We start from the raw sequence: 20,850 nt of genomic DNA on the forward strand, positions 1-20,850 counted from the left end.
TTTGTTCACGTTACACTGAAGTCTAATTAATTGAAGAATGTTTTGGCAAATTTATTACAAAGATAATGAGGAAACAATCTGTAATTAATATAAAAATGCAATAAAATTATTTAAATATCTCTTTCTGAAACTCGTTAAAATATAATAATAATTATGTAATTAAACTTTCTTCACAACTTTTTTGCTTTATTGTTAACAACTCGTTAATTTTTATATATTCAGATGAATTAAACCAATATAGTACAATAAAAAGATAGAATCTTAAATGTGTTAGTGCTGTTTTAGTTGTTTACATAATAATTTTACTTTTACACTTCCTATTTCACTTTTTGTTGACATTATACTGAAGTCTAATTAATAGAAGAATGTTTTGGCAAATTTATTACAAAGATAATGAGAAAACAATCTTTAATTATTGTAAAAATGTTAAAAATTATTAAATTTTTTTTCTTGATTTACTTGAAGTGTGTTATAGTTCTTGAAAGCTTTATATCTATTCTAGAGTTTTGTTTTTTATTTGTGTTAATCTGGGTATATAAATTTAAAAAATTCGATATGAAAAACATCATTTATTTAAAAAATGATTTATGAATTAACTAAATTAATAGAAACAAAGTGACTATATTTATAAAATTAATTATTAACACATTATTATTATTCTTTAAATTACCATTTTACTAATTTCAAGAATAAATTCTTGAAATTAGTAAAATCTGGAGATTATTAAATAATACAATAATGAAATTATTATAAAAATTTTGAAAATTATTAAAATGTAGAAAATTAAAAAAGCTTTACCTGAAGTGTGATACAGTCCTTGAAAGCTTTATATCTATTCTACAACCTTGTTTTTATTTGAGTTTATCAGTGTCAGTCAATTTTAAAAAAATCAATATGTAAAATATAATTTTATTTGAAAAATTATTTATGTATTATTACTGAGTAAATTAATAGAGAAAAAAATGATAGATAATTTAACTAATATAGGACCATACTGTATAATATTTGTTAACATACGTTGGGCGCCAATGTAGATTCAGTTTAAGAATTAAAATAATATAAGGTATTTTGTAAGTATACATATATCCAATTTAAAATTCCATATTTTATACAAACAATTAGAGCTTCAATTGATCATTCGACAACAATTTCATAAACCATACTGGTCAATAACAAAGTAAATGTGAACATTTTCTAACAAACGTTGGGCGCCACTTCCTTAAAAGTAACCCCCGAATAAATATAACAAAACAAATTGGAAAAAGCTTCATCTTTAAACCATAATAACTATTCTTTGATTAAAAGAAAGTTAACTAAAATAGAACAAGAGTTTATAATAACATAGTTGTTAGCATACGTTGGGCGCCAATCTACATATTTTGTTTAAGAATTAAAATAAATTATTTTACATATATACAAATTTCTAATTTAATATCATATAGTTTATGCACACAACGACAATCTTCAAATTTCTGAAACAATACAGGCCAATAATAAGTTTTTTAACGAACGTTGGGCGCCACTACCCTAAAAATAAATATAAATATGTTACATACAATAATATAAAATATGTTACATAGGATATGTTATTAGATATATTTAACAGCGCATTTAAATACACAAAGGCTAATTTCGAATTTGAATAAAGACTATTTTTTTGATATACGTTGGGCGCCACTAGTCAGTCATTAGTTCTTCATAACTTTTTTTTTATTGTTAACAACTCGTCAATTTTTATATATTTAGATGAATTAAACCGATATAGTACAATAAAAAGATACAATTTATTACAATTTTTTTTATTTTTTAGTTGTTTAAACATTAGTTTTACTTTTACACTTCCCATTTAACTTTTCGTTGACACTGTACTGATGTTTAATTAGTTGAAGAATGTTGTGACAAATTTACAGAGGAAATCAGAAAATAATTAATTATTATAAAAATATAATAATAATTACTTACTTTTTTTGAAACATATGAAATTATTAAATATTCAGATAAATTAAACCAATATAGTACAATAAAAAGACATAATCTTAAATTTGTTAATGCTGTTTTAGTTGTTTAAATTATAGTTTTACTTTTACACTTCTTATTTCACTTTTCGTTGATACTGTACTGATGTTCAACTAGTTGAAGAATGTTTTAGCAAATTTTATGACAAAGGAAATCAGAAAATAATCTTTAATTAATATGAAAATATAATAAAATTACTTGAATATATCTTTCTTTATAACTTTTTTGCTTTATTGTTAACAACTCGTCAATTTTATATATATTCAGATAAATTAAACCAATATAGGACAATAAAAAGATACAATTTTAAATGTGTTGCGGTTTTAGTTGTTTACACATTAATTTTACTTTTACACTTCCTATTTCTCTTCTCGTTGACACCGTACTGATGTCTAATTAGTTGAAAAATGTTTTGGCTAATTTATTACAAAGTAAACCAGAAAAAAATCTTTAATTAATATAAAAATATAATAAAATTATTTAAATATCTCTTTCTGAAACATTAAATTGTAATAATAATTCTATAATTAAAATTTCTTCATATATTATAAAAAGTTTTGGAAAAGAGTAGTTTCAAAATAAAACAAATTAAAACTACATTAACAAATTACAATTATATTTGTTTATTTTAACTAGAATGGTTTAAGTTATAGGAATAAATAAAAATTTAATGAGTTATTAATAAATAACAAAGTTATGAAGGAAGTCTAATTATGTAATTATCATTACAATTTACTATGATTTCATTTCAGAAAGAATATTTTTCTAAACATGTTATTAATTTATAATTTAACTTACTTTATCATTTTCTGGAAATGAAACAAAAGCCTTCTCCACCGAATAAACCATAGTCTTTCTCTCATTACCATGCCAAATCTGTGCAATTTGCATCCTTAATCTCGTTAAACAACTCAAGTCTTTCTCATAAACCCATTTAGTTTTAAAAATACACATTACTATAGTCGACTATTGTGTCTGCAAAAAAAAATTGATTGAGACTGTGCGGATTAATTAATTGTTTCCATCGGTTCTTATCAGTTTAATCAATTGATATTCATTAGTTGCAGTTAAATCAATCAATATCAATAAATAAAATTTTTATTAACAGAATTTTATGGAGTATACAAAAAACCGACTAATAACCTTAATTTACAATAGTACATGCGCATATACAAAAAAATAATAATAATCTAACAATAATAATCAACAAACTTCCAATTAGTTAAGTAATATACTTTAACCTAGAGTCCTGGTAGAACCCAATTAATTAGTTAACCTAACAACAAACAACAATTACGGTGTGGTCCGCTTTCAATCAATCTGTAAGTTCTTCAGGAATGTTTTCTCGTCCATTTTCTGTGAGTTGTTGTTGCCAGTGAGCAAGGACCAAAACGAAGCCTTCTTTATCCTCTTCGATTCGTCAGTGACGAAGTTTTCAGTTTCGATCAACCAGTCACGGTACTTTGCAGTCAACGCCTTCGTATCACTGTCCAGTTCTTCTACACTCGGGGCTTCACCGCCGTAGTCCAAGGGCAGGATTTCTTGTGGGATTCCCTCAGGTATGCAACCTTTAAATTTAAACATTGGTGATTATTACTGGATCATTGTTGATGATAGAGCAAAGTACCTTTGTGGAACTTGACCAACCCTAGTACTTCGGACTTGACCAAAGGTACGACCATCCTCATGATGTGGTTGATCCAATGGGCGGTGTTCAAGACGTGGATGCCTTTAAGTCTGCATGGATGGGCTTCCTAAAATGTGCTTTAGAAACATGTTGATTTATTAGTTTATGTACGTACCTGTATGTAAGCCATGAAGCACTTCAATGCGGGGAGGCTGACCCTAGCCAAGTGACCAATCGACACACCCTTCATATCAAAAAGTACCACGTAACTGTAAGATTAAATAAGGGTAATTTGATTATTGTTGTCTTGATTATTTAATACTTACCCTTCTTGTAGTCCATCTTCGGACAAAATGCAGTCGTTGTACATGCAAAATCCTTTAACGCCATCAGCAAAGTTGACCTTGGTCGGATCCGGATCACGGACGCTGTACAACAACACCCTGTAACCTTCAGGAGTGGTTTTGGGCAACCTAACCAAATGTCTGCAACAATCGATAAACCAGTGTAAAAGTCAACGGAACGTCAGTGTCAAAATTCGATGTGATGATGCAAGTCTGCAAAAAGTTCTAACGCTTTATAGGATCCAGTACAGCGCCCCAATTACACGAAAATGTATTACTTAAAGAACATTCCACCGCCCCATTTCAAAGATCTATCCAGGGGCGTGAAGTCGGCACCCGCAGGGGGACGTAAGCAAAATGATCGCACGATCATTGATCAATTCGCTAATAGTTCGTGCCTTCCCTCAGAGGAGCTCAGCCAGGTCGCTCTCGTCGAGGAAGGCTCGAAGGATTGGTTAAAGTAAGATTTCCAGCTAAATTATGGATGCTTAGGTGAGTAACAATCGATTTTATTAGACATATGAACGAGAGGGCGGCGCACCTGTACAAGGGCAAGCCTCAGAAGTTCGAGGACTTCAAGATGCCTACGCCGGAGGTCGAGAACGACAAGCCAATGTACACTGATTTCCTGTACAAGGCTGACCCCGCGGAGAAGGTTTGGCGAGTCGTCTTTCGACAAGCTCTATGATAAATGACTTTATTTTCAGTTCAAGAGAAGGAATATCAGAAGAAAGTCTACGACCATCCTGCCGGTAATGTTGGATAAGAAGAACAAGCTGATGGCTGCATGCAGCGACACTCAAGGTTTAATTTGTTTGTTTGTTTTAATAGCTCGAATTGCATTTGTACCCTATTTTTAGGTGTTGAGGTTGTCGACTATTGCTGTGATAAACATGCGAAATATTTTAGAGGCTATTAGATACTATTCATATTCATTCCCCCTGCAACAAACCTTTACTACTGATAAATAAACTTTCACCTCATTCTCTAAATTTGTCTTATTACTTTATTGTATTCATATTTCAAATTAATAAATGTATTTTAATCCTACTTGTATTTTTTAAAATTTGTTTCTTTTGTTTTGTTTTTTTTCTGGTTTTTTGTTTTTATTTTGTTTATAAACAAAATTGTTTACTGTAAACAGTTATGTGGTTACGCTGACAACCAAAGTTTACTTCTAGATTGTTTTTGTTTATTAATGTGCTAACATCAATTTTCATTTTGTCCGTCAAACACGATCAAAATTTTAGTGATGAATCCTGCTCGTTTTCTTGTAAGTAAGAACTATTTAAATGATTATCTCACTAATAAACCATTCCCTAGACCATCCGCAAAAACCTGAAACTCATATTCAACAACACACAACATTTCCATTCAGTCAATGACGATCTCCCATCCTTAATCAAACCAACATGCTTCTACGGGACAAAATCGAAAAAAAGGCAGGAAAAAACTCATTGCGACAATGAAGAATTCGACTATCTAAGAAACAGAATCACACGAAAACGTGACTCCATCACACCAAACGAATACCTCTTGTCCAAAACTAACCAAATAGGTCTGAAGAAGAAGCACCTGAGAAGGACATGTGCTGGACTTCCCAACCAGCCTCTTCCCAACCAGGATGGAAAGTCGGGCTCGAAACGTGACGCTTCCCTATTCATACTACCCGAAGTCATATGCCCGAAAGACCCTGCCCAGACCTGCAGGAGACTCAGCACCAGCTCCTACAAACTGAGCAAGTCTGACCCCTGCAAACCTCCCTGCCCAACACCCAAAAAGAGGAAGGATCCCTGCAAAAAGGAAGATCCACCATGCTGTCCCCCTTGCCCACCATGCCCAAAACCCTGCTGTCCACCTTGCCCGAAGCCATGCTGTCCCAAATGTCCCGAGTGCCCCAAACCTTGCTGCCCACCATGTCCCAAACCCTGCTGCCCACCGTGCCCTAAGAAGGAGGACCCCTGCAAGAAAAAGGAGGACCCGTGCAAGAAAAAGTGCGCCCCCCGCAGCGAGGCCAGTCCCATAGGAGACGGGAAAAAATGCCCCACAAAGAAGGCAAGTTGCACAGAGTAAGATTATAGAAATTTCAAGGGTCCTTATTTTTAATTTTTTTCTTCCCCCACAGATGCTTCTCTAAGAGCACGTGCGAAGCAAAATCATGTCCGCCCATCAAAAGATCAGATTCACGTGGAGCCGACCTGTTTTTCACCCCGAAGAAGCAACAGGATTCAATATGCATGACGAAGGAACATCCGTGCGGCTCCTGCTTTTCATCCAAGAAACAAGACACATGCAAACAAGCCAGCCCGTGCGGAAGGCAGACTAAAAAATCTGACTCGTGCACCACTTGTTTCGCATCGGGCAAACCAACATCTCCATGCCAACAACAAAAGCAATCTAGCCCTTGCAAGGCCGCCCCCAAAAAGGCGGAGTCCTGCACCAGCTGTTTCTCGTCGTCCAAACAACAACCAAAACAAGCCAAAAAGACGGATTCGTGCTCAACATGTTTCTCATCCAAAAAACAATCCACAGAATCTCCATGCCAACAAGCAAAGCCACCTTGCGGTGCGCCGAAAAAAGTGGCTTCTTGCAACACCTGTTTCACCGTCAAGGATAAAGAACCAGCCTGTCCCCCAACGGATAATCCGTGCGCCCCAAAGAAGCCGGAGGCCGACTGCAAACCCAAGCCGTCGACTCCTTGCAAACCACCCCCAAAACCCGTCTGCCCCGCAAAACAACAGGAGGCCGTGTGCAAGCCGAAGAAATCAGCCCCTTGCAAATCGCCGCCGGAGAAACAGGTGTGCAAGCCCAAGGTCGATAACCCCTGCAGCCCTCGTCCCAAGATGACCGACCCGTTGGGCATCTGCGGCGGCTCGACCCCCAAAACCCCACCGCAGGCCGTGTGCAAGCCCAAAGAGCCGTGCCCCAAGAAGGGCGACAAACCGAAGCCGCCTTGCAGCCCACCATCAGCCGGCCAACAGGTTAAAGGCACCGGGGCGAGCACCTGCACGAAAAAGGAACCGGCGTGTCCGAAGCGGGCGACTCCCATTTGCACGGCCGAAAAACCGTGTTTTGGCAGGAAGCCCGTGTGCGATGGTGAGATGCCGCCTTGTGACACCGCGTGTTTTGTCAAAAGCAAGACGGAGGAGAAGGTGGTGTGCCCTCCCCCCGAAGCCGATGACCTTTGTCAGATGTGCAAGCAACCTGTTGCCAAACCTGTGGTCTTCACAACGTGCACGGAAGAGGTAAACAATTTGTTTTTATAGTTTTAGCCCAATTTATTCGTCAATGTTATAATAATTATCATGTTTATTGTTTTACTTGTTTAGACTTCGAAGGGCCTGTTTCCACTTTCTTTACTTCCTCCTTGGGTTTCTCCGCGTTCTTGGGGGCTTTCAGGTTGTCCTCCGGTTTGGCGTTGATGGTGACATCCACTTTCTTCAACTCTTGCGGTTTCACCATGTCTGGACTTTTGAAAGTCGGGCCCTTCGCTGATTGATTTTGAAACGTTGGGGCTGCAGGCTGAATCTTTGTTCCTTCCATTGAGGGTGTCGAAATTGACTTCCGGGCAGGAAACTTCTGATCCTTCGTTATTTCCTTTTCAGCTCCCATTTCCACATTGTTTTTGCCAGACGACAGAAATTCTTCGGTAACTTTTGAGTCAAGCTTAGCTTCGAGGTCACTGACGTGAGGGTTGTCTAATCCCTTACATTTATCTTCAAGCATTTTCCTTTTGAATACGGCGTCTGCGGCCTTTTTTTGCAGTTCGCATGTCTCGTAGGCCCTGAGCTGGTTCAGGTATTCCTCATGGATTCTCGGCAACATTCGTAGCGTGGTGTTGATGGAGACTGTTAGGATTTTGAAGAATTTTGACAGGAACACGTCCAGCACTGTTTTTCCCGCCATTGTAAATAATTTAAATGACGAAGTCTTTGCACTGTCTAATTTTAGTTTTTGAGTTATGTAATTGTCACAATGACAGCTGACATATAATTTTGGTTTCCTACGTTACAGCTTCAAAACAAAAGGAAACCGTGCCCCGACAGATTCCAAGCACCAATGCCGGAGCCAAACGTGCAGATTGTCAAGGTAACTGGTCTACTAATCTTAACATTTCAAACCCATTAATTATTGGCAATTTTCAGCCGGTGATGAAGAAGCCAAAAGGTAAGGTATTAACATCACACGACGTAACAACGCATTACATAACCCACCGAATAGTGGGTCACCCGGAATCGGTTTTATGTTTGTGTTCGTCCGATGACGGTCACACTTTCACCTAAAATTCCGCCGCACTCGGAGTACGGGTACAGGTCGTTGAGTTCCTTTTCCTTCCCGCAGCTAAAGCGTGCACGAAGGAGATGGAATGCGACAAAACGTCGCAGTGCGGCCGCACCTCCTCGAAGATGGAGTGGAAGGCGGTACCGATCGACCTGGGCCCGAAGCCGCGTACCGAGGTGGCCGTGACGAAGATAACGCCGATCAAGGCGGAGCAGCAGAGCTTCATGAAGAGCTGCCGCAACGCCATCGCCAACGTTTGCAAGTCTTTGGTGAGCGGCAAGGGGAGACAGGCGATGGTCGGTGGCCTGATCGGCAGCGCTTCCGTACCCAACATCCGTTCCCATGGTAATTGTATGCAACTTAATTATTTTCTTATGATAACAAATTCATCCAGCAGATCTTCCGTACAACAAGAACGCGGAGAAGCAAGGGAAGAGAAGCAGCAGCGATCCACCGTCCAGGGGGTTCATGAACAGGAGCTACGTCATGGACTTCTTCAGGAGGGACAACGAGATGAGCTGCGACAACGAGGAGAAGATAAGAGAGGCCAGGAAACTGTACTCCAACTTCCAAAGCTTCGTCGCAGAAGATGAGAACATAATAAGATCAAAGAGACGCCAACTGGGACTGCCCGAAGAGGATGAGCTGAGCCAGCACAGCCAGGGCGAGAAGGTAGTTACAAAACCATCATTGTTCGCAAATTTGGTTAACGCCTTCAAGGCCAAATCGGATACGCCTGCCAACCAACAGGTGAGACACCAACGACAATTTAACGTCCAAATTGTTGACAGTTGTTTTTAGAGTATCCTCGGATTTCTCTTTGTTTGGCTGAGGAAATTCTTTACACCAATCATTAAAAAAATCCAATGAAGTTCAAGGTAGGTACAGCTCAAGCCTGGAACAGTTCCTTTACTGCTCCGGGAATGAGCTGTACAAAACCACCTGACGATCTGAATTTAATATTTTCCTAGATGACGAAATGTGTCTGTTCTGAGAATCCGGACATCGTGAACCTCATCAAGGACATGGACCTTCTTCTGCGGCCCGAAAATAACGCTGAACGTTTTTATGTTATTAAAGTTAAGGTATTGAACACCCCTTGTGAGTCTTGTCCACTTTTAGCCAATCAATAATCTTTCCAGTCATCATCTACAAACAACCAGCTTGAAATCCAATGCGAAGAGATTGATGGCAACTTGGGGGACAACACGAAAGCAGCACCGGGTTCGAATTCTTCGACCAAACCTCAAGAACGAGGTAAGTCAGTCGAACAGGATAAATCTCTAACAAACAAACAAAAGTTTGAGGTTCTACAGATCTAATTAAAAAAGTACAAAGCAGCCCCGAGATTAAATCATCAAAGCTTCTATGCCAAATTGAGAACCAATTAGAAGAAGAAAATCAAACTAGTATGGCTCACATGATGGAGATGGTAAGTTTGTTTGTTCTTTTGTTGAATGGCATATTGTATGTATATTTTATAGTCTAAAGACAGGAATATTTGGAACATTCCCATATCTAACGTCGTCTTCGATGAAGGTGACTCAAATTGTAGAAGCACCATCGAGTTTAAAATTTCCTTGCAACCTAATTTTGTTAGTAACAAACGTTCAAGTCACCAGTGGGAGAAGTTAAATCCTGGAAAGAAGAAAAGAACTGAAGAGCAAGAATACCAAGACCTGAGTAAAAAGACTGATAAACTGGTGATGTGCATCATGGAAATAATTGACCGACTCAAACAGCCAACTGTCATAGCCCAAGAAAACTGCAAGTGTCTGGGAAATATTGCCAAACCAAAGTCGAAGAAGAACCTAAGCGTCAAGTCAAATAAAGTACCAATAACCGAGGAAACTACTCCTCAGGTGGTAGAAGATGCCGCACATTTTAGTCAAGTGGTTGATGACGTCTTCGATGTGGTCGTCTCCAAAGCGGAATGTACACCACCACCAACATCAAAACCAACGCCCGAAACCCCTGAAGAGAACAATAAAGCATCAAAAGATAACTGTAAGGAGCCCGAAATTACGGTTGTCTCTAGCAAAGTCATCGACAAACCCGAATCTAATATATCCGAAGAGGAGCGTCAATGGAAGACGTGTGGAGAACTGATCGATAACCTTGACACATTGAAACAGAATCCGGATTCACGGAAACAATCCCTGTCGAAGAATAGTTCCGACGACTACAACAGTACCATTGACGACATCCTAGACATGGTGATCTGTTTCAACGAAACACCAGACGCAGTACCCGAAGAACCAAAGGACCCGAAAACCGAAGACAAGCCCCAGACGAGTATGGCAACTAAGCCACAGCCGGCTATGACGAACATCAAAGACGACGCCGCCGTGAAACCCACCAAGCCTCCAGAACCACTGAAGATCATAGAGCAATCAATGGTGCCGATTGCTCCGGTGAAAGAAGCTCTGGAGAGGAAGCTGGTAACGGCGGTCACTAAGAAGCCGTGCACTGATTTCATCCTGATCAACGACAAGGAAACAAAACCCAAGGTAGAGCCGAAAAAGCCACCTGTTGAGGCACCAAAACCTAAGGAGGCGCCTCAAATTATCTTGAAGAAGGCACCGAAATGCGAGGAAGCACCCCAATCTGCCCTGAAGAAGGCGCTGATGAGCTCTTTGAGCAAAAAAGTCATGTATAACTTCAAGGAAACGAAGCCGCCGGCTCAAAATCAGAAAACGGAAACCGATTCCGTAAAGAGTCACAAGAAGGATGTTAAGCAGGGCTGGGGCCTTGATAAATCGCTGATTGACAGAGCCGCAAAGAGCATCGAGTATCGGAGGAGTCGATTGAAGGAACTGGTTTCTTCTAATCCGGTCAAAAAGGTGAGGCATTTAATTGTTTTAATAGTGCCCAAGTTTGATGCAGTTGTTTTAGCCTTTTATTGCAAAATGTCCAAAACCATTCGAGTCGGATATTCCATTGGATACAAGGGAAGATACGAGCAAAATTATTAGTAAAATGGCCAAAAACAAGGAGCTTGTCTTGAGCCTCTATAAGAGAACTAAATTTGAAGTAAGAATGTTGTTGCTCTTTGTTGTTGTCGTTGTTGTAAAATTAATGTTTAAGGATAATAAAAAGAACTACGTCTCACATGATGCACTAGAAGACTCAATGCAAACTGGATTGAAGAAAGGACCAAGTAAGACGCAATCAACAATCAGGAAACCCACACCACAAGTAACTTACAAAATAATAACATGAAACAATGGTTAAAACTTTTAATTTCAGCATTTCGAACACAAAGAAGACCTGTCCAAATCTACAGACTGTAACAAGATGAAATACTTGATAAACAAGATGACTAGGGAGAAGAAGCTGCTGCTCCAAAAGCACTATTTTCATGTAAGCTAATTAATAACTCAAAATTGCTTAATATTAAAATTTGATAGTTACAGGAAGAACTACCCAAGATGAAGTGCCTCTTGGAATACAACCTAATGCAGGACATCACCGACCTGTGTCCACACAAAAGGAAAGAGTTCCTTAGGAGGATCGTACATGGCACCACCAAGTCCAACTTCAAGCTGGACCTGGAAACTTGGAAATCCAGAGAACCTCCGAAAGTACCGAAGCTCAAACCGACGGTCAGCGAGAGCCGAATAGTGACGAAGGCAATGAAGAAGAACAAGTTCAAGTTCGTGCCACCACAGTATGGCAACAAGTACGACTGAAGGACCACATGGAGATATAAAAATGGAGGAACATTGTCTTCGACTGGTATAGGGGCGGTTTTGGACGCTGCTTTGGAGTCCTGTGATTGAAAGTCGATTGTCTTCGATGTCTTGGTGCACAACGATTTATAGTCCGCGAATATTGAAGCCGCCATCTTGAAATATTGTAATGTGTGTTGTTGCGGTGCATTAATATAGATGTTTCATTGACCCGTTTCGTTTTACTTACGCCAAATCCATGATGACCTTCATGCGGTCACAGTAGGCATCTCTGTTGCCGAATATCAGGGGGTTGTTTGATCTGATTGTGAAGTAGTTTTCGATGGAGGTCTTGGTCTTCTCGGTTTGATAGTAGCACGCGTGCAAGAAGAGGAAGATGTACTCGTCCGAGATGACGGGCAGGTGGGGCTGGGTGTTCATCCTGCAATCAGATAATTGAATTCAGTCCGCGCCTCGTACATTCGTGATTGTTGCGCCAGACGACAAAACCGTGAAAGACACAAGGCTTTCTCCGCAAGGTGCTTGAATGAAAATCGAGAGTCGGACCTACTTAACGACGGGTGACGCAACCCGAGGAACTGACCACGATTAGGTATTTCGGTTGCAATCGGATCGGGTGATGCAGGCAACAGAAAAATTAAATGTAGAAGCCGATCGCGTGCGGTAACAACTTTCTGATTGTGTTGGCGAATTGCTACGTCTGGACGAGACGGAGTCGTCTCCCGGAAAGTAGGTCGTAGTACCTCATCTAAATTCATGGTCCGAATTGGCTCGTTAATGGATAGTTATCGGATGATTTTTTTGACCTAGAATTATTATTTCGAGACGGTTGTTTGTTCTGCAATGAGATGGGCTATTAGTTACACCTGTGGACCGGTGGAATTTCACTTATTCGTGGTACGATCCTCTCGGATTTCGAATGTGCTAAAAAGTTTCCAATTTGTGTGGATCCCATGCTTCGCAGCACTAATTGCTTTTAGTTACTAATTGGACTTAATAACAAAATTAAATCTGGGAAATTATGTTTTATAAAATAGCAATAGTTACAATAATTGAAATCGTTTTGTCAGAGTTTTCATATCAGATTTATATATAGTAGATAAAAACCATATAACAAATTATTTACTTTAATGATAACGATTATTAATTGTAATAGCAAAAGATCAACTTAAATTCGTATCAGAAAATACAAAAAGGGAAATATTTAATCATATTAAAATATATCGTGTATTATGACACAATTCACTTAATCTTTGATAAATGTAAAAGTGTAAATCAACTATATTTAATTTATTTTGAACAATCAATATTTAAACTTTTAAAATTATATTAAATATATAATGAAACTCAAAGAACTTTTGAAAAAATCCAATATTTACATAATCAGTTGTCTTAATGATAAATGTAAAATAAATAATTAAACATGTAAAAATATTCTAAGTTAAAAAGTATTCAAGAATTTCTGAAAAAAATCTAAAATTTAGATACTTATCTGGATTTATTAATTATAATTTCTAAGTTCTAAGAGAACTCTGATAGAATAAATAAATCAACAATATTTCATTTACTTTGAACACTTACTAGAAAAATTTGAAAGAAAATCAATATTTAAACTTTTAAGATTATATTGATTACTTTGAACACTTAACTAGAAAAATTTGAAAGGAAAACAATATTTAAAGTTTTAAGATTATATTATCAGGAAAATGTCTAAAATTTACATAATTAATCTGTTGTCTCAATGATAAATGTTAATAATCTTAATTAAAAACTTAATAAATCAATAATTTTTCAACCACTTAAATTAGACAATTATGAAAGGGGACATAATTAAACATTTGAAAATATTTTAAGTTCAAAAAAAATTTAAGAACTATTGAAAAAATCTAAAATTTAGATAATGATTTGGATTTCTTAATAATAACTAATAAATCTCACAGAACACAGATATAATAAATAAATCAACAATATTTTATTTACTTTGAACTTACTTACTAGAAAAATTTGAAAGGGAATCGATATTTTATCATTTAAGATTATGTTAAATATATCAATTAATTTAAAGGAATTTTGAAAAAGTCTAAAATTACATAATTAATCTGTTGTATTAATGATAAATGTTTATAATTTTAATTAAAAAACTGATAGAAGAAATAAATCAACAGTTTTTCATCCACTTAAATTCCTACTAGACAATTATGAAAAGGGACAAATAATTAAACATGTGAAAATATTTTATGTTAAAAATGTTAAAAATTCAATAACTTTTGAAAAAATCTAAAATTTAGATGTTCGGATTTCTTAATGATAATAATTCTTAGAAAACATAGATAGAATAAATAAATCAACAATATTTCATTTACTTTGAACACTTAAGATCATATTAAATATATCAAAAAACCTAAAGAACTTTTGAAAAAGTCCAAAATTTACATAATTAATCTGTCGTCTTAATGATAAATGTTAATAAACTTAATAAAAAACTGATAAATAAACCAACAATTTTTCATCCACTTAAGTTCAAGAACTGTTAAAAAAATTTAGATAAATATTTGGTTTATTTAATAATTATTAATAATTCTAAGAGAAAAATGATGGAATAAATAAATTAACAATGTTTCTTTTACACACAATTTTGAAATGAAATTAATATTTAAACATTTAAAATTATGTTATATATCATGAAATGTAAGGCAATCTTTAAAAAAGTTTAAAATTTTTGATAATTTTTTAGCCTCAATGACAAATATTAATAATTTTAATTAAAAACTGACTAAAAAATAGGTCAACAATTTTTCCTCCACCACTAAATTTTGAAATAAAATAAATACCCCAAAATCTTCAAAACATTTCTAAGAATCGATGAAGAAATTCCAAATTTAGGTAAGTTTTAGTGCCATAAAATTACAAAACAATTCCAGGAATCTTTGAAAAGATACAAAATTTAGAAGATGGAAAAAGGAAGCTTTTCTTCTTCTTTCTTTGAAAAATAATTTAAATAACTATTTTAATACCATAATAGTACAGTACAAAATACTAATTGTAAAAGAAAACTGAGAGAAAAAGTAAATTAACAATTTTTTTCCTACAAGAATTATTATAAAAATATTGTAAATATTTAAGCCTCATAAAAATATGTTGAACAAAATAAATAATTTCAAACAGTTCATTCAACCATTGAAAAAATCCAATTAACTTTTACAGATTTTAATCAAATATTTAAGTTAAGTGAAAACTAAAACACGTTTTTAATTTTAAAGAATCTTCATTATATAAATATTTATAATTTACCATTAAATTAATAGAAAATGATATTATATTAACATAATTAGGTACTTTAGATGAATTATTAATGTTTGGCCTTTGAAATTTGAATTTAGATCTCGTTAAATGTACATTATATAAAATAAAAAATAATATATAAACACGCATTTGTAACTTATAAATAATATTTTGTTGCATAAATTGTAACAACTTGAATAATTGAATAATATTTTATTCTAAATTGAACCTTGTTTACGCCAATCATATAATATTTATCATTATAATGTTTTTCCAATATGAAAATATTAACCAATTACCACATCAATCGATCAGAAATACGCGTGTAATTAATAAAATTGGACCTTAGTCTATTTTTTCTCGTGTTTATGATTATTGTTCTTTGATACCATTGAATAAAAAAAAGGTGGCCATCCAAGGTGAGGGCAATTTACCTTTGACAGAGGAATAATAAAACTAATTACAGTAATACTGGTCGCAAACGACAGAAAAATGATTTAATAAACGACAATAAAATCCGGAACTACAAAGGCCGGTTTTTCGCCAAACAGACAACTAACTAGTTTTATGGTCTTGGCGGATTTCAAGATTTACCAGGTAAACCAGAACCGACGACCCCAATAAACCGTAACAAAGATTTCACGTGCGAAATCAACAAATTTTACAATTTTGTCGCAATGTAATAGACAACGGAACAAGGTCGGTTCAATCTTCGTTTTTCGTTGCTGTTTTTCAACTGGTTTGGAGAATAATTTTTAATAATTAAATAGTTTATTATGTTAATTGGATTATGTGCACGTGTGTTGCAACTAGATGTTAAGTAAACTGTATGATCTTGATCAACAACCTTCAAATTTAAGCAAGAGTTTTTGTAGAGCAATATTTCAATAAATTATAAAATGTTTCAACAACAACGACAATTAAGGATGTTTAATTAAATTAAATCGTTGAAGTAATTTTTAGAGATTTTGAAGTGAATTAAATTGTAAAATATTGAAGAATAACCTTCAAATCTTTCTTCAAAGACAAATATTTTAAAAGATTATACCAAATAAGACGTTAAACAAATTAAAACATTTAAGTAAATTAAATTTGAGAGTTTTTGTGTTACATTTAAAAAGGAAACAAACTATAAGATCTTCAAGAACAGCCTTCAAATTTTAGAAAAAATCTTTAAAGAAAGAGATATTTAAAGAAAAGATGTTTTTTATATTAATAATATTATGTTGATATGATGTGAAATAAACTGTAAATTCCTAAAGAACAACCTTCAAATTTAAGAAACAGTTTTCAATAATAAAGATTTTAAGGAATTATTGAAGTTGTCCATATTAATAATGTTATGTTGATGTGTTATACAACAGGAAGTGAAATAAACTGTAAATTATTGAAGAACAACCTTCAAACTTAAGAAACGGCCTGCAATAATAAATATTTTAAACAATGATTGAAGTTGTTCATATTAATAATGTTATGTTGATGTGTTATACAACAGGAAGTGAAATAAACTGAAAATTCTTGAAGAACAACATTCAAATTTAAGAAACAGTCTGCAATAATAAATATTTTAAAGAATGATTGAATTTTTCTATATTAATTAAGTTATGTTGATGGTTATACAACTGGAAGTGAAATAAACTGTAAATTCTTGAAGGACAACCTTCAAATTTATGAAGCATTCTTAAATAATAAAGATTTTAAAGAATAATTGAAGTTTTCCATATTAACTATATTATGTTGATGTGTTATACAACTGGAAATGGAATAAACTGTAAATTCTTGAAGAACAACCTTCAAATTTAAGAAACAGCCTTGAATAATAAAGATTTTAAAGAATAATTGAAATTTTCTATATTAATTATTTTATGTTGATGTGTAATACAACTGTGTATTAAACTATAAAAGTGAAATAAACTGTGAATATTGAACATATTAAATATGTTATATTGATGTGTTATATAACTAGAAGTGAAATAAACTCTAAATTCCTGAAGAACATCTTTCAAATTTAAGATACAGATCTTAATGGTAAAGATTTGAAAGAAAGATTGAACTATACTATATTAATTATGTTATGTTGACGTATTATACAACTGGAAGTGAAATAAACTGTAAATTCTTGAAGAACAACCTTCAAATTTAAGATGCAGCCTTCAATAAAAAAGATATTAAAGAATGATTGAAGTTTTATAAATTAATTACGTCATGTTGATGTGTTATACAACTGGAAGTGAAATAAACTGTAAATTCTTGAAGGACAACCTTCAAATTTATAAAACATTCTTCGATAATAAAGATTTTAAATAATAATTGAAGTTTTCCATATTAATTATATTATGTTGATGAGTTATACAACTAGAAATGAAATAAACTGTAAATTTTTGAAGAACAACCTTCAAATTTAAGAAACAGCCTTCAATAATAAAGATTTTAAAGAATAATTGAAATGTTCTGTATTAATTATTTTATGTTGATGTGTAATACAACTGTGAATTAAACTATAAAAGTGAAATAAACTGTGAATATTGAACATATTAAATATGTTATATTGATGTGTTATATAACTAGAAGTGAAATAAACTCTAAATTCCTGAAGAACATCTTTCAAATTTAAGATACAGATCTTAATGGTAAAGATTTGAAAGAAAGATTGAACTATACTATATTAATTATGTTATGTTGATGTATTATACAACTGGAAGGGAAATAAACTGTAAATTCTTGAAGAACAAACTTCAAATTTAAGAACAGCCTTCAGTGATAAAGATTTTAAAGAATGATTTAAATTTTCTATATTAATTGTGTTATGTTGATTTGTTATATAACTGGAAGTGAAATAAAATGTAAATTCTTGAAGAACAATCTTTAAACTTAAGAAACATCCTTCAGTGATAAAGACTTTAAAGAATAATTTAAGTTTTTAGATTAATTATGTCATATTTATTTGTTATACAAATGAAAGTGAAATAAACTGTAAATTTTTGAAGAACAACCTTCATATTTAAGAAATGATAAAGATTTTAAAGAAGAAAATAAGTTTTCTACTTTCTTTCAAAGAATTTTAAAAAATTTAGCAACAATAAAAATAAGAGATGTTTAACTAAATTAAATATTTAATGTAAATAAATTTCAACATAATTTTTATGTTAATTATATTGTTTTGCAATTAGAAGTGAAACAAACTGTAAGATCTTGAAGAACAACCTTCGAATTTAAGAAACAGTCTTTTTAAAGAGTTACAAGTAATAACAAAAATAAACACTACTAAAATAAGTTAATTTAAATCTTTAAATTAAATTAATTCGTAGAGAATTGACCACATTTAATATCCAGAAATTATATATGACATTTGAAACCATAAAACAATTTGAAAGTGATTGAATAATCAGTTTAAAGACATGTAAATGATTACGGTTTATTAATTAAGTGCTCGAGGCACAATAACCAAATACGTGTTACCAAATGACTCGTGCGTTCATCAAAATCCAAAAAGTGCTAACTCTTGTATAAAACACGAGACCCGTAACCCAACACACAATTTGCACGTTGTTTTACAAAAAGAAATATCCAATACCAGGCTCTGATCTTTTGCAGCTCCTTCTTCTTGTCCGGCACATTTTTCAGTCCGTCGATGAAGGGATGGCTGTATTTTAATTCCTTGCTCATTTTAACACAACGACACACCGGTACTGAATAATGGGCACCACTCGGTTACTAATTGTAATTCGAGTACGCGTGATGTTACTAACAAGAGTAGCGTGCACGAGTCGCGGATTGTTGCGTACTGATTCAGCGGCGATTGTCTCGGGCGAAAGTGCTCAGCATTGAAGTGGGGGCTTTAATCTTTGGTACTTGGAGGATTTTCTGAAGGGTTTCCTAAAAGAAAATCCCCCAACAATTTTCTGACCTATTGGGTACGTGACGAGGATGTGCAACTTTGATTTGTTGATCAGATGCGATGGATGAGATGAGTTTTGTATGGCGAAAGCTTTGTTATGTAATATTTCCTGATTGCAGAAATCGGACAACATGTACCATTTTCTTCTCGTGTTGTATGTTGCGTAATAGTTTACACAATTTTACGATTTTGTTCATTTCTGTTTATGCCCATTTCACATTAAACATGTCATTGCTCTGCGACAAATATTAAGGACGTGTGCACATTTTCTACGAGTTACATAGGAGCAATAAAACGAGTGGTTATGGCAAAAATTTATTTCAGCTCAACACTTTCAAATCTATAATTTTTCCTTGATCTTTCTTCCTCGTCGAAGTACTCCTGCCTTTCCTTCATTTGCGCAATGGTGTCAGCGTGTAACTCTTCGATGGTACCCAAACTGCCACCATAGTCCTTTGGAATGCACTCCTTCCTCAACTCCTCCTGGAAAAACTTCTCCATGTCCAAGTTGGGGGGGTGAGCCTTGATCTGTAACAAAAGCTTATCAACCACAACCCAATTAAGACCAAGCTTTTCGAAGTACCAGCTCAGCAAGCTCTTTCTTCATCAGGATCTTAATCAGAGCCAAAATCTTGTCGTACACGAACGACGTGTTGAAAATGTGTATCTGTTTCAACTTCAATGGCATCCCTTCCTGCAAGAACTCAAAGAACAGCCTCAGAAAGCCAAGCTTCAGCTTCGTAACATGCATCAACCCAATATTATCCATGTCCAAGACCACCACCAACCCGTCAGGCGGATCCTTCTCCAAAGTCACCTCCAGGAGCATGAGGGTGAGCTTTATGTTGGCCACAATGTCGAACTTGGTATAATCCGGGTCGTGCACCTTAAAATAATGGACGGCATAGTTTTGTTCAGTTCTGGTCGGCATCGTGGCTAAACGTCTGTAAATTAACGTGAGCATAAATCGGGCCCGACTGGCGGCTACTTACATCGTCTTCAGCGCCAGCTCCAAGTTGGGGTTGTTCACGTTTCTGTCGTCGAAAATTTCCGGCCCGTTCTTTTTACAATTGTAGCACGACTGCATTGTCTTCTTGGTCGCCTCCAGGTCGTTGTTGCAGGCCAGCAAAAATTCCACGATGGTTTCTTGAGGTACTTTCGGCATGTCGTTGTCTTGTAACCATTGTACCAAGGTGTCGATCAACTGTTGATTCGTCCTGCCTTGTTCAACGACATGCTGAACTTGAAATTTGAAGTGATTCATTTTAACGGTTCATTAATGTGTTCGGGACTGACTTGCGGTTAATAACTTTTGTGTAACGTGCGGGAAAAAATTCGCTGTCGCTGCTTTTCTATTTTAGTACGTCGTACGAGGGTCAGTTGATGAATCCACGTTTTGCAACGATCACAGGAGAAACCTATTAATTCAACAAAGAATTTCGTCCATTCTGCCAAAGAGTGAAAGTCGCTCTTCGTCATAATCGAAGATCGAACAATAAAATCACCCCAAAAACGACCGATTCAGGAAACGGTGCGATTATAATTACGTATATCATCTTAAGGAAGTACTTATAATAAAATTACATTTATCGAATTGTTATTATAGAGTACAACTTGCTTTCACTTGCCATTAGATAAAGACCGTTTTTATAAATTCGATTAAGTCGCAGTGCAACCTGTAAGTTTGCCATATTCAACATTAATTCGCCA

At 34.8% G+C, this 20,850-nt stretch overlaps 4 protein-coding genes across 9 annotated transcripts; 2 read left to right on the forward strand and 2 right to left on the reverse strand.

Annotated features, from left to right (window-relative positions):
* Positions 1-3,098: 3,098 nt before the first annotated feature.
* LOC109603811 (alpha-tocopherol transfer protein) lies at positions 3,099-19,016 on the reverse strand. Its single transcript, XM_020020318.2, has 6 exons — positions 18,817-19,016; positions 12,190-12,381; positions 3,970-4,128; positions 3,819-3,912; positions 3,644-3,770; positions 3,099-3,584 (listed from the first exon to the last, which is right to left on the reverse strand). Exons 1-6 carry the CDS (start codon positions 18,906-18,908, stop codon positions 3,328-3,330), a joined length of 921 nt encoding a protein of 306 aa, XP_019875877.2. The 5' UTR covers positions 18,909-19,016; the 3' UTR covers positions 3,099-3,327.
* On the forward strand, positions 4,147-5,037 carry LOC109603820 (uncharacterized). 2 transcript variants are annotated; one of them, XM_020020329.2, is made up of 5 exons: positions 4,148-4,335; positions 4,396-4,447; positions 4,504-4,642; positions 4,695-4,791; positions 4,848-5,037. In XM_020020329.2, the coding sequence occupies exons 1-5, from the start codon at positions 4,257-4,259 to the stop codon at positions 4,904-4,906; spliced, it is 426 nt and encodes a 141-aa protein (XP_019875888.1). In that variant the 5' UTR covers positions 4,148-4,256; the 3' UTR covers positions 4,907-5,037. The 2 variants fall into 2 exon arrangements, with proteins under 2 accessions (XP_019875887.1, XP_019875888.1); XM_020020328.2 differs by having other exon boundaries at positions 4,147-4,447.
* LOC109603818 (uncharacterized) lies at positions 5,155-12,170 on the forward strand. Of its 5 annotated transcripts, none has more exons than XM_049968773.1 (15): positions 5,155-5,260; positions 5,311-6,056; positions 6,113-7,232; positions 8,002-8,076; positions 8,133-8,154; positions 8,329-8,613; positions 8,663-9,018; positions 9,240-9,353; positions 9,411-9,525; positions 9,585-9,700; positions 9,753-11,111; positions 11,164-11,301; positions 11,356-11,466; positions 11,518-11,631; positions 11,679-12,170. In XM_049968773.1, the coding sequence occupies exons 1-15, from the start codon at positions 5,240-5,242 to the stop codon at positions 11,958-11,960; spliced, it is 4,974 nt and encodes a 1,657-aa protein (XP_049824730.1). In that variant the 5' UTR covers positions 5,155-5,239; the 3' UTR covers positions 11,961-12,170. The 5 variants fall into 5 exon arrangements, with proteins under 5 accessions (XP_049824730.1, XP_049824732.1, XP_049824733.1 ...); XM_049968775.1 differs by having other exon boundaries at positions 11,685-12,170; XM_049968776.1 differs by having other exon boundaries at positions 8,663-8,940.
* A 426-nt stretch (positions 19,017-19,442) lies between the features above and the next one.
* Positions 19,443-20,518, reverse strand: LOC109603810 (uncharacterized). The gene is made up of 3 exons (XM_020020317.2): positions 20,133-20,518; positions 19,724-20,084; positions 19,443-19,668 (listed from the first exon to the last, which is right to left on the reverse strand). The coding sequence occupies exons 1-3, from the start codon at positions 20,402-20,404 to the stop codon at positions 19,456-19,458; spliced, it is 846 nt and encodes a 281-aa protein (XP_019875876.2). The 5' UTR covers positions 20,405-20,518; the 3' UTR covers positions 19,443-19,455.
* Positions 20,519-20,850: the final 332 nt, after the last annotated feature.

This window comes from Aethina tumida, chromosome 6 (genome assembly GCF_024364675.1).
Source record: "Aethina tumida isolate Nest 87 chromosome 6, icAetTumi1.1, whole genome shotgun sequence".
Classification (NCBI taxonomy): Eukaryota; Metazoa; Arthropoda; class Insecta; order Coleoptera; family Nitidulidae; genus Aethina; species Aethina tumida.

What these genes read in the sequence shown, in the direction of transcription:
- LOC109603820 (XM_020020328.2), top strand. Translation starts at nt 4,257, where the DNA reads ATGTATTACTTAAAGAACATTCCACCGCCCCATTTCAAAGATCTATCC. An exon ending in GGCTCGAAGGATTGGTTAAA is followed by an intron (nt 4,448 to 4,503) that starts GTAAGATTTCCA and finishes CGATTTTATTAG; the next exon opens with ACATATGAACGAGAGGGCGG. An exon ending in TGCATGCAGCGACACTCAAG is followed by an intron (nt 4,792 to 4,847) that starts GTTTAATTTGTT and finishes CCCTATTTTTAG; the next exon opens with GTGTTGAGGTTGTCGACTAT.
- LOC109603818 (XM_049968773.1), top strand. Translation starts at nt 5,240, where the DNA reads ATGAATCCTGCTCGTTTTCTT. An exon ending in TGAATCCTGCTCGTTTTCTT is followed by an intron (nt 5,261 to 5,310) that starts GTAAGTAAGAAC and finishes ACCATTCCCTAG; the next exon opens with ACCATCCGCAAAAACCTGAA. An exon ending in CTTCTAATCCGGTCAAAAAG is followed by an intron (nt 11,112 to 11,163) that starts GTGAGGCATTTA and finishes CAGTTGTTTTAG; the next exon opens with CCTTTTATTGCAAAATGTCC.
- LOC109603811 (XM_020020318.2), bottom strand. Translation starts at nt 18,908, where the DNA reads ATGAGCAAGGAATTAAAATACAGCCATCCCTTCATCGACGGACTGAAA. An exon ending in GAAGATGGACTACAAGAAGG is followed by an intron (nt 3,913 to 3,969) that starts GTAAGTATTAAA and finishes TTAATCTTACAG; the next exon opens with TTACGTGGTACTTTTTGATA. An exon ending in GTTGGTCAAGTTCCACAAAG is followed by an intron (nt 3,585 to 3,643) that starts GTACTTTGCTCT and finishes TTAAATTTAAAG; the next exon opens with GTTGCATACCTGAGGGAATC.
- LOC109603810 (XM_020020317.2), bottom strand. Translation starts at nt 20,404, where the DNA reads ATGAATCACTTCAAATTTCAAGTTCAGCATGTCGTTGAACAAGGCAGG. An exon ending in GAGCTGGCGCTGAAGACGAT is followed by an intron (nt 20,085 to 20,132) that starts GTAAGTAGCCGC and finishes GTTAATTTACAG; the next exon opens with ACGTTTAGCCACGATGCCGA. An exon ending in AGAAAGAGCTTGCTGAGCTG is followed by an intron (nt 19,669 to 19,723) that starts GTACTTCGAAAA and finishes CTTTTGTTACAG; the next exon opens with ATCAAGGCTCACCCCCCCAA.